The sequence below is a fragment of the Dendropsophus ebraccatus genome, chromosome 1 (assembly GCF_027789765.1).
Source record: "Dendropsophus ebraccatus isolate aDenEbr1 chromosome 1, aDenEbr1.pat, whole genome shotgun sequence".
Classification (NCBI taxonomy): domain Eukaryota; kingdom Metazoa; phylum Chordata; class Amphibia; order Anura; family Hylidae; genus Dendropsophus; species Dendropsophus ebraccatus.
In genome coordinates this window covers 73484200-73496897 of record NC_091454.1, presented here as the reverse complement: position 1 = coordinate 73496897, position 12698 = coordinate 73484200, and the positions used below count along the sequence as shown (strand labels likewise).

The following is a 12698-nucleotide window of genomic DNA, read 5'->3' as shown; positions in this document are numbered from 1 at the left end:
TATACCCTTAAAGTGTAACAGTATTCACATTACCCAATGCAAACATGTCAGACCATGTAGGGTCCCATTCTACAGATACCTCATGGCGAGTGAACTATGGATATATAATCCAATTACAGTATTTATAATTTCATAGTAACACCAATATTCTGGCCATTTTGGGGTATTTCATGTGCAGTGGTGTTTTTATCAATTTTTTTTTTTTACAAACGAAAATAGGGTGTAATTGTATTGCTTCTTTCTGTCCTGATAAGCTGATTTACAGCTACCTGGACATAAGGTTAGTAGTACCTTAGGTAATGTTCACACAACATTTAAAGACAAGAACAGCCATTATTGCACATTATTAACACAGTAACACAAATTGTGTGTGGCAGTCTTGTGGCCCTAGTGTGCCTGGAAAATCAATGATTATAATCTGGCCACCCGATGGGTGTGCCTGAAAATAAATTAATGATTTTGAAATAAATTGTCACCCAGTCAATAAAAGCAGTATCAGTACTGTAGTCTTGATATTTTTTTTTTTTTTTGCCCAGTAAAACCCACCAAGTCTCTGGTGTCTTCTTGCCATCCCACCAGCGTTACCCTTGTTTAGATATAGGGTGAAATCTCACAATCAAGGCTGTTGAGGCAAGGGGAGGCGCAAGAGGTGGTTATGATGCTTCATGGCACTGGCGTAGCTACCATGGGGGCAGGGAATGCGGTCGCTATTGGGCCCGGTGTAGTAGAGGGCCCAGGCCCCCTCGGGAAAACAAGTGTCCCAATGATGCTGAGTGTGACAGTGCGATGTGCTAGCATCTCCCCAGACTGTGACAGTATGCAATCTGCCAGTCAGTATAAAATACTGAATAAAAAGCGACCAGTAATGTACCCCAATATGGTGCTGTTATACCATGACAGTATGGCGGTATTGGTCAGGTCTGGTATGGCAGTGTTGGTCAGGTCTGGTATAGCGGTGTTATCCAGTCACAGTATGGCGGTATTGGTCAGGTCTGGTATGGCAGTATTATCCAGTCACATATGGTGGTATTGGTCAGGACTGGTATAGCGGTGTTATCCAGTCACAGTGTGTCGGTATTGGTCAGGTCTGGTATGGCGGTGTTATCCAGTCACAGTATGGCAGTATTGGTCAAGTCTGGTATGGCAGTGTTATCCAGGGGGGGGGGGGGGGGGGCGATACAGTTATGCTATGAGGCCCCATGAATCCTAGCTACGCCCCTGCTGCATGGTTCAGACAGCTTGATGCAGGCCCAATCCAACATTAGTGTCATCTAACTAGAGATAAGCCTTAGCTGTGAGAATTTATTCCCCTAACCATTTGGTCGAGATCATAATTACTCCTTCAAGCCATGGCTTGCATCACTAAGGAAAAATTACATTTGAACGACAGTTAAGTTTTAAAGGCCATATTCACACATGGTAAGAACATTGGCCATTGTTTGACCTGGCCAGGTCAAACAGCCGATATCAAAGATCTTCACCTAGTCGATACTGTAGTTAGGCCAGATGACCACCACTTTTTTGGAATTGGAATGCACCCAAGTGTGCCTGCACTCCAATTTGCCATAGACCAGTGTAAATTACATCCAGGAGAGGTACTTTACACTGAGCATAGGCCATTTTGTACAGCCATTGTATTAATGTGAAATTACATTAAACAGCAGCCGTTATTTATTGCAAAAATACAGTGTAAACATGGGATAAGACAAAGGCTTCATTTGTTTTAGCTCTTCATCACTCACTGTATATGTCTGCAGCTCTGTACCTAGCATGGATCTGAAAGATTCCCTTTCAGCTATTAATTTCTTTTGGGTATGATTAATCTGAATTGGGTCATACATTCACCAATGGAATCCAGGATGTACATCAATACTCAGGTCAAAAGCAAGAAATACCAAGGAAGAGTGATTGGCCATAGTTTCCCTCTAACATCTGCAACACCTTGCACTCCATGTGATTCTAGTCATATTATGCAGCCACTATGTAGTCACTGATGTTCTGAAGCAAAGAGGCAACAATGGCTTTTATTTTCAGGAATAAGTCTGCTACAAAAGCAAATGGCAATGTATTTGTAATTCTAAACAGTCCCAGAGAAGAGCCAGATTCACCACATTAAGCTTACTGAATGTACAGATCCATATGTGATTTAGTAGTGCACACAAGATTTTACCCATAAAAGAAATAATTTAACACACTCCATAGCTTCTTGTATATAGATATGGCTCATCATTGCATGGCTGAGATTTTAAAAAGCAGAGGCTAAAAAAAACACAGCTTCTGCAATAACTTCACCACAAGCTTAGTGGATATTACTATAATATACCACAGTTGTAGGGTCACAATACAAAATAATTTATACCATTTCCAAAAAAATATTTACATAGGTGATTTACAAACACAGTGGTACAATAAGTGGTGGTATCTCATGCCACCATTCCAGAGACGACAATTACCGAGACAGTAATTGAAACGTGAGACAACATACAACCCATAAATCAGAACACAATAAATAAGCCTGAGAAGTGCACCAAGTGTATCCAGTTTTGGAACACCACGTACTTGGATCCTCTACGACATGTATGAAGAATGTGGTAAAAACAAAGGATTTTGTCCACTAGTTTGTGTACAAACCAAATAAGCTGTCCTTCAAGTAGTGCAAAGATGAACAGGGCAGGTACTTGTTTCTTCCAGCAGTAACTATTGCCCAATCCAATATGGATAACTATAAGGCTCTGTATGGCCACAGTACTGTAACCAGTTGTAGTAAGTCTGAGATGGATCTTCGGTAGGACAGTCCATATTATGCACATCTGAAATCTGTGGGAATAATGATACCAAGATCTTTTAGATGACAATCTGAAACTGCACAAAATCTAAAGTTACAGAACACATAGCAATAGGCGCCATTTTATACGGACTTTTACCTTGTCAACACATCAATAGTTGGGGCATCGTGGCTTGCTACAGCTAAAACCTGTGTGTTCAGAAGGGCCTCACTGAAGTAACTGAGTAACAAAGTTCTTATAGGAAAACAAACCTTTTATTTTCGTTTAACTCCCAACCCAGCAAGAATAAAATTAAATAAAATAAAAATAAATCTCTATAGCAAGATTATATATAAACTATATTAGGTTTTTTTCTTGGGTGTGTTTTTATGGACGACGTTCTCCAACAAGCCACAAGTGGATCCAGCTTAACTTTACCAGTTAAAAAAAAAACCTATAAACCTTCAGCAAGAGCCTCATAGCTACATACTAGTGTAGAGTACAGTGTGCCACTAAGTCTTATTCCACCTGTCCAAAAGGTAACTGTCAGGTGTCACTCTGGGGCGATGGGTGCCTTGCCACAGCAACACCACTTGGTGTCTCACGCTCCCCTGTTTATTGGCATAGCTGAAAGAGGTAAAGGGTTAGCCTTGTTCTTTTCACTGTTTTATGTTCACCAATCACCATCTTGGGTGCCTCACACTTTTGCACCATCACACTCTTACACATCACCTATTCCAACACTTTCCCCACCAATATGCAGTTAGAACCAGTCACCCCTATATACAATGAGTTAGTTCCCGATGGGAGTTCTTCTAGCCAGTTGGAGTTTGTGAGAGCCATTATGCACTGCTAAACCTTGCCTACACCAGGGGTTCTTCAACTTGTGAGGATTATCCAAAATAAAGTCTGCAGTGGAGCAAATAGCATAAGTCGAAGTACTCCATTGGATCTTTCTCTGCCTACTCTGGTAATCTTGGTTAGTTCTGCCCAGTTCAGGCCAGAGGCTCATACTACCAAATCAGATACTCACTTGTCTGTATAGAGTACAGACAGTAAAGGCACTACAAAACATCTAGGAAGAGTACTGCACTACTTGGGCAAGGTCCCCAAGACAGCCACCCAACAAACTCGGCTACACTTTCTAACCTACTCAGATATACTACTTCACCTACTATCTACACTTAAAGCACCCAAGCTACAACTTTTATAGCAGTGCAGGAGCAGGGGAAGGCACCAGTGCCACCATCCACACTATGACCTGTCCTATTTTTCTGCGGCAGTGATCACGGCACAGATGGTGTGAATGCACACATAGGATTTAATGGGCCCGCGGATCTGCGACTACAGACAAATTTACGGGAAGTGTGAATAAGGCTTAAGTTGAGTATTGACTGACAATACACAGAATTTTTCTGTAGCCTGAATGGTATAAAAACAAAAATCTCTCAATTTCATTCCACTCCCCTACCCTGCAACTAGTAAAATGAAAGGAAGTCATGAAAAAGTACTACAAGGCTTTTAGGCCCCTTTCACACATCCATTAATTCTGTACACAAATGCAGACCTGCTCAATTCTATGGCCCCATACACATATCCACAGGTTGTGGATGTGTTTTGGGGCCTGGATTCATGCCACAAGAAATACTGGAAAACCATTATACAGCCTTCATTCCCTACCTTCAATGAAGGAGTCTTCGGCTGTGCATCTGCTGTTCACGACACCTCTGCAAGGGCTTAGTCCTGTCCTTAGTTGCTAGTCTGCGGTTATGGATGTGTGAATGTTGCTTTAGAAGGGGGTTAGTAACTGCTTCAGATTAAATGTGATGCTTTTTAAGAATGATTACCCTATGGTTGTGCGAGAGCCAGGCGACCATGAGTTGTTTTTTTTTTTTATTAGAGGGTGTGATGGGATGGTCCCAACTACAGAGAGGCCTTACTATTATATGTGCTAGAGCAACGAACAAGATATTCCTGGGACAGACGGAAAAGTAGCAAAAAGCTGATGAGAAAAGGCACCCACTATAGTCACTGAATATTGAACAGTTATCAGTTCTACACCATCTCTGCAGGCCATACAAAATATTATATTTATATATATTTATATATATATATATATATATATATATATATATATATATATATATATATATATATATATATATATATATATATATATATATATATATATATAAACTATGTAGCTACTAATGGGTTTTAGTATATGATTATATTCAGCAACAGTCATGGTATGGTGGAGTATTTCACCCTTTTAAACAAGTACCCACTAATCTTTAAACTATCATTGCAGGCTTCATCCATTTCTTTTAACCTTTGCAGTGCAAAATGTTGAAAGCTACAGGCGTTCTGGTTCAATTACAGCAGGTGCCCAGCAATTACATTTAGGGTTTGTAGTTTATTACTGCGCAAGTTGCCAAAAAAAGGAGAAAAAAAAAAAAGGCACTTGTTTACTGAGCCTACTACACAGCTCGATTATTGTGCAGCAAGGGCTGTATACACAGTGTCGGACTGGGCCACCCGAGGACCGGAGGATCCTCTGGTGGGCCCCTCCCCTACTCCCAGTGACTATGCCCAGGGGCATAGCTAATGTCTCTTGGGCCCTGGTGCAAGAGGTGATTTTGGGCCCCCTTCCTTGACCAAGCTAGGCCATTGAGAGAGATATAATATAAATATAATATAAATATAATATAAATATAATATAAATATAATATAAATATAATATAAATATAATATAAATATAATATAAATATAATATAAATATAATATAAATATAATATAAATATAATATAAATATAATATAAATATAATATAAATATAATAGTCATACTGTTACTAGCCAAATACTGTATACTGAGACTAAAATTACAAATAAATGTATACAAGGGGCAAATATTACTGCCACACTATGACCACCATATTGTTACTGACCAAATCTAGTGCACTAAATCAAATAAAACAAAGTACCAGATTACAACATACCACCACATACTGACTAATAAAACCGCTGCTACTGAATAACATCACTGTACAAAGACCAATATCACCTCATCCAGTCATATAGAGGTAGCCTCAGCTCTACACAGGTTCTTTACTCCATATACATTACAGTGCAGTTATATCCAGTGACGTCTTTTCTGATAGAGTTCTTCTCTTTTCATCTTCTCCATCTGCCCTGGGCCATTATGAGAACTTCTCCGAGCCATGAATGCACAGAATCTTCCAGACAGACATTAGGCTCCTCACTCTGGCACCATCCTCCTCTCTACAAACTGCACATCTGTCTTGTCCCCTTTGTGCCCTCATTAGGTGGGTAGGCTGGCGCTATGTGATCACCCTTATAGTTTATGCCCCCTCTGTGTAGTCCACTATAGTACATGCCCTATTGCATACACCCTCCATGGAGTCCCCCTTATGGATGCCCCCCCCCCCATGTTATCTCCCTTATAGAGGCTCCACCTATGTTATCCCTCTTATAGATGCCCCCTAGTTATCCAACCTTATAGATGCCCCCCTAGTTATCCCCCTCTAGTCTGTGAAACACAGATACAAAACACCCCAACAACTCACCTGACAACTCGCACCCCCACCATGGCTCTTCTCTCCTGGCCCCCACTTCCTCGGCTTTTTCCAGTCCCAGCCCCGGCAGCACACGCACCACAGAGCTCTGTGTGCCAGGGCTGTTACTTCCGACACAGGAGGCGTGTGTTAGTGACGCGCCCTGTGCCGGAAGTACTTCCTCGGCGCACACAGTTCACTTGTGCGTGTGCTGCCGGGGCTGGGACGGGAAAGTCAGGGAGCCATGGGTCAGCCGGGGGCCAGTTCCAGCCTCCCTATTGTGACCGCAAGCAAAACACTGCTTGTGGTGACAAGAGGGAGTGGGGGCAGTGTGGTGGCAAGGGGGGCCCGCGGGCCCCCAATTGGTAGCAGCCCGGTCGTGTCGGCGACCGCAGTCGCTGCGCCACTGCCTGCGAGGATACCTGGACTCAAGCCCTGGCAAAACCATGTCCCAGGTATCAACCCGGAAGCCCCGCCCCCACCGCTGGAAGCCCCGTCCCCTGTCTGTGTGACTGATCTCTCTCATGCAGAGTGGGGAGAGGAGTCGCTGGGGGACTAGAGGAACCGTAAGGGTGAGGTAAGTATAGCGGTTTGTTTTAAAAACAGATTGAGGGGCAGGAGAATGATGAAGAAGGCTGTAGTATGGTGATGAGGGGCAAAAGGATGAGAGGGGTAATACTATGATGACGGAAGGGCAGGGGGTAGTAGTATGATCTTTATGCAGAAGGATGAAGGGTAGTATGATGGCAGGGCAGGAGGTAGTATGATGAAGGGGGAGTAGTATGATGGTAGGGCAGGAGGATAATGAAGGGGGGAGTAGTATGATTATAGAGGGGCAGGAGGATGAAGATGGTAATAAAATAGTGATATGGGGTGCAGCTGTATCATATGGGCATAAACTATCAGTATATACAGTCATTGGAGTGCTCTCTCTATAGCCTGCTCTGATTGGGGGACAAGGGAGTTGTCGCAGATCCAGATGAATCCAGAATAGGGCTGGGTCAGTATGTCGCTTTTTACCGATTCTTCTTTGGTGGGCCCCAGGGATCATTTCCTCTGGTGGGCCCCAGGTATCCCAGTCCGACACTGGCTGTATATATGTGTATATATTATATATATAGTTAGCGATGTCCGTGCAGCTTGCTTTAGTGAAGTTCATACATAACCTTTCCACTCTACCTGATTTTCGCTGCTCCTGAGCACCCTGTCACTTCAGAGAATAAGGGTCCTATTCCACGGGCCGACAATAGTTTAGTGAGGGCTGCAGGGACATAATTACCGGTGTTCTTGCAGCCCTTGTTTCATACTTTATCTGTCCAGGCTGCAGGTCTTTATTCTCTCGGTCCCGTGCCGCAGCAGCTTCGGAGCGGCCCGTCTGAACTGACAGACCGCTCAGCCAATCACTGGCGGCGGCGGTTCTGGCCAGTGATTGGCTGAGCGGTCTGTCAGTTCAGACAGGCTGCTGCGGCGCGGGACCAGGAGAAGGAGAAGACCTGCAGCCTGGACAGGTAAAGTATGATGTTTGTGAAACAGTCGGTCGCCCGCCGCTGACCGATGATTTTAGGTGTGAACCTAAATGAACAGCCAAAAGGAGCAGAGAGAACACCGGTGAGTGTGGAGAGGTAATGGACATTTTCTTTACAGATTCATCAGCCACTCTTCACTATTGCACATAGCAATGCATGCCCAGCAGCTGCTGATTTTAGGTCAGGACCTAGAGACATGATTAGCTGATAATAGTTGTCTATTAGGGTGCGTTTACACAGATTTATCTGACAGATTTTTAAAGCCAAAGCCAGGAATGGATTTGAAAAGAGGATAGATCCCTCTTTCCTTTATGACCTGTTCATAGTCTGTCCCTGGCTTTGGCTTTAAAGATCTCAGATAAATGCCTGTGTAAATGCACCATTACACAGAGCAATGATCTGCTAAAGGGGCCTGAATTAGCAGATTGCTGTGTGTAATAGGGCCCTAAGGGCTTAGACAGGCTGCTCTGAAGTCATATCGTGCTATGGTGGGGCGCATACAGAGCGCAGGAGAGGACAGGGAGCATGGACAGGTGAAGTATTTACTGTCTGGGCAAGGGCTGCACAGACATCACGAAGGATGTCTGTGCAGCCCTTGCCATATGATTGGGCCATGTAATATTTACAATATTGATCGGGCTTTCATCGGCCTGTGTAATAGGACCCAAAGGTTCTGGCACACCTGGACCTGGCCCTGCTTTTATGTCCCTAATGAACAGATTTAAGCAGGTAGCCAGCAAGTAACTTTCCCCTTAATACAGACTGAACTGGTGACTCTTAAAGGACAAGTGCCATGAAAAACTTTTTCCCAGTAATTGAAGCACATTACAAAGTTATATAATTCTGTAATATGCTTCAATCACCTATCTGCCTCCCTTCCCTGTCTTTTCCCCCCTCCACCTCCCAGCAGGAAGTGTCCTGACTCACACAGATCTAATTACTGTCGTCACCGTCACCAAGCTCTTCTCTTAGCTCCTTCTCCTGTTACACCAGCTTCCCCCCTCCCCTGCCTTGTCAGGTGACAGGCTTGCTTAGCTCCCATTGGCTGAACAACTGCAAGCCATCACTTGTCACATCTCACTTGCTTATCTTCCCTCAGACTGACTCCGGCACATAGGCAGCCCCCCCTCATACCCTCTCTCCTGCTGCCATGGACTCAGTAAAGGAGTCATGTCACTAGAGAAGATAAGCTGAGCAAGCAGAGTCACCTGACAAGGAGGGGGAGGGGGAGGCTGGTGTAACAGGACCTAGAGCAGCCCTCCTGCTGATGACTCGTCCTCACAAGAAGGAGCTGCCTGGTGACGGTGACGACAGTAATCAGGTCTGTGTGAGTTAGGACACTTCCTGGTGGGGGGTGGAGGGGGGAAAAGACAGGGAAGGGAGGCAGATAGGTGATTGAAGCATATTACAGAGTTATACAACTTTGTAATGTGCTTCAATTACTGGGAAAAAGTTTTTCATGGCACTTGTCCTTTAAGGCAGTCAAAAATCACTGCCCCTAAATCCTTCTCTTACCAAAACAGAACTGCCAATATGATACTCAGCTTCCTCACCAAGTGCATTATTTTATATTTGGAAACATTGAACTGCAGTTTCCATGGTTTGGACCACTTATCTAGGAAAGCTAAATAATTTTCCATATTACCGACATGTCCAGGAATATCAACCCTTTTGCAAGCTTGTGTCATCAGCAAACAAACTTTAGCTATCAAACCTTCTCCTATGTCACTTACAAACATTAAAAATAGGACCCAGAACGGACCCTTGTGGCACACCACTTGTAACCAGTCTCTGCTCGGAATATACACCATTAACAACCCTCTGATATCCTTCAGCCAACCACAAATCCACTTAACTATCCAGGGATTAAATCCAGTTTCCTCTAACTTCTATTAGCTCTTTATGGGGAACAGTATCAAAGGCTTAAAGCCAGATAGGCGATATCCACAGCACCACCTTCAACCAGCACTTTTGTGATAAAGAAATCAATAATATTAGTCTGACATGATCTGTCCACAGTAAAGCATGCTGGTTTGGATCCAACAAATGGTTTATTCTTAGGTGATCCATTATCCTTTTTTTTAAGAGTTTTTATAATCTTTACTACTACAGATGTTAGAGGATGTACCACCTGGTACATCCTCTTTAACATGAACCCACAGAGCATTCGGCGCCGGCACGGGAAAGCTGATGCCGCGGTCCGTTTTTTTAGGCCCGCCGCCCGGTTCCTGTGCATGGCGCCGTTCGATCCAGCGGTACCGGCCGGTGCTCAAGCACTGGAGGTTGGCCGGGCCGCCCCCAGTGGGAGGGAATTCCCTTCCCTGTATGACGCGGCTCCATTCATTCTAAGCGAGCCGCGGTGCAGCACTGGAGGTGGGCTGGCCCGCCCCCACTGGGAGGAAACCCCTGCCCCTCCATTTTGGGCTCCATTAGAATCAATGGAGCAGTGTTATGGAGGGGCAGGGTTTTCTCACTGGGGGCAGACCCCGGTAACCATGAATAGAATGGCACTGTGGCAACCGGGCTGTGGTTAAAAAAAAAAAAAAAAAAAAAAAAAAGATTGCGGCTTCCCTGTGCCAGCACCATTAAATTCACATGTAATTTTAAAAAGTGTACCTGATGGTACATCCCCTTTAAGCTAACTGGCTTGTAGTAATTGGGCTCTTCTCTACTCCTTGTTGATGGGTATAACACTGGCCTTTCTCCAATCATTAGGGACATCTGTTAGGAGGGATTGGTTATACAGATCGGTCAGGATCCATTTACACAGAAAGATTATCTAAAAGATCATCTGCCAAAGATTTGAAGCCAAAGCCAGAAACACTAAGCAGATCAGGTCATCAAGGAATGCCTGATATTTATCCTCTTTTCAAATCTCCTGGCTTTGGCAGATAATCTGTCAGATGACCATAAGGGGAGCAGCAATCAGAGATCAGAGTTCTTTAAAAACCCTGGGGTGGACACCATCTGTACATTTCACCGTATTCAACTTAAAAATGAGCAAGTTCCACTGAACCCATACATCTGAAGCCAATGCGGTGTCCAACCAGCCTGTGATTGTGAAGGCCTTATTCTGAAAACAGTGAGCAGAAATAGCTATTCATGTACTCAGCACCTTATCCCTGTAAAACGTATTCTACACATTACTATTTTTAAGTTATGCTGCACCTATTCTTTTTCTTCCTGTCACTTATATCTAAAGGTTACCATTTTTTGCTCTTTTAAAGCTTTAGCAGCAAATCTTATCTGCTTTGCCTCCTTCTGTATAAATTTTATACATCTGTCATCTACATTTCCAGTCTCTTTATACCTCCTATAGGCTGCATTTTTCCCCTTTACAATAGCCTTAACATCTCTAGTGAACCATAGTTTTTTTTTCTTCCTTTTACTTTTGCTAATTTCGCATACATGTAGTCTAGTTGCTTTTAAAGCAACTCTGTAGCCACAATCTGACCCCCCCAAACCACTTGTCAGATTGTGGGTACAGAGTCGCTTTAATATGGCATTTTTTATCCTGTCCTAAATAAATAGACCCACACATACCCCAAACTTACCTGTAGTTCAAACAAATCAGCTTCTAAACCTTGAAGGGACTCTGTATCATCCAACCAAGAAGATAACAAGCTGTGTGTTGGTAGATAATTCTCTTTCCTGCAGGACAAGGATGCCATTAAGTACTGTGGACAGTTATAGTAAATGGTTTTATTTTCTGATAATCAGAAGTAAATTAGGGTTGTTTTACATGGCCTTGCTTGCAGTGTCTTTGCCACGTATGATAAATGTGTGGCTGGGCTGCCAATAGCAGTCCCTGCCCGTGTAAAAGGGTCTTTCGTTTAGGCCAATTGAACAAGTTCAATGGATCTTGATGCAGAGGTGCCCTCACTGTATGCGACCTTGGAAATATGGCTATTGCATGCATTAGACTAGTTCAGATAAATTCTCATACAGAAAGAACTCACATCTCCTAATACTTACTTAAATGAAATATCCTCAGGAGGATCCCATGCATGAAGCGCACGCCTCCAGAGTTTAATCTGCATATCCCAAGACCGACGACTGTACTTCTTATGTTTGTTGGGGCTGCGGGGATGAATTCCTGGTATCCTTTCAGATCTGACAAAATTAGTAAAATGCTTTCTGTAAGTAGTTTTGGATTTGTTAAACCTGTAGGGTTTATGTTCTACTACCTATAACCTTTTAGCCTAGCCCCCCCAACAGTCCCTTCTACAAAAGGTGATCATCAATTTAGTAAATCAGTCAGCATTGGCCACTCTGATAAATCTGCCTAATTTTTAACCTCTTCAGAACTGGCTAACTGGCGCCATAGCGCTTGCATTTTCTCACCTACAGATCCACATGAGCCCTTATTTTTTGCACCACTATTTGTAGTTTACAAAGACAGACTTAATTTTTCCATAAAGTATGCTGTGAAACCAGAAAAAAAAAAAATTTGTGCAGTGACATGTTATATATGTTCCTTTGCGAATTTTTGATCAATTACAATTTTTCTAGATCTGATGTGACACGTCCATAACAAATATTTAGTTAGTTTTTTTTATAAAATGAGAAAAAGGGGAGGATTTAATTTTTTGTAATTAATACTTTTTTTACTTTATACTTTAAATTTGAGTCCCCCTGGGGGACTTTCAGTATTACTGCAGTGATCTGCCACAGATATCACTGCAGTATACTTTATACAGCAATGATCGATTGCCGAGCCAGGCTCAGGGTAAGTGTGACGCTGAGCCCTGGCTCGGTAAGGAGAAGGGTTCATATTGCGCGGGTGAGGGGGGGGGGGGTAGGTAGATCCCCACTAGACACCAGGGATAGG

General features: G+C 43.3%; 1 protein-coding gene across 5 annotated transcripts in view; it reads right to left on the bottom strand.

The window, feature by feature from the left end:
* Positions 1-2064: 2064 nt before the first annotated feature.
* The window catches only part of LOC138794171 (oocyte-specific histone RNA stem-loop-binding protein 2-like), a 32598-nt gene continuing 21964 nt past the window's right edge, over positions 2065-12698 (bottom strand). For 4 of the 5 annotated variants that reach the window (XM_069972953.1, XM_069972944.1, XM_069972948.1 and 1 more), the window contains 3 exons: positions 11843-11980; positions 11422-11518; positions 2065-2817 (listed from right to left, as the gene is read on the bottom strand). In XM_069972953.1, the coding sequence (XP_069829054.1) occupies positions 2698-2817; positions 11422-11518; positions 11843-11980 (355 nt within the window). In that variant the 3' untranslated portion in view covers positions 2065-2697. Of the gene's footprint in view, positions 2818-3313; positions 3393-11421; positions 11519-11842; positions 11981-12698 lie in introns of those variants that run through there. The other variant, XM_069972957.1, reaches the window with a different exon arrangement.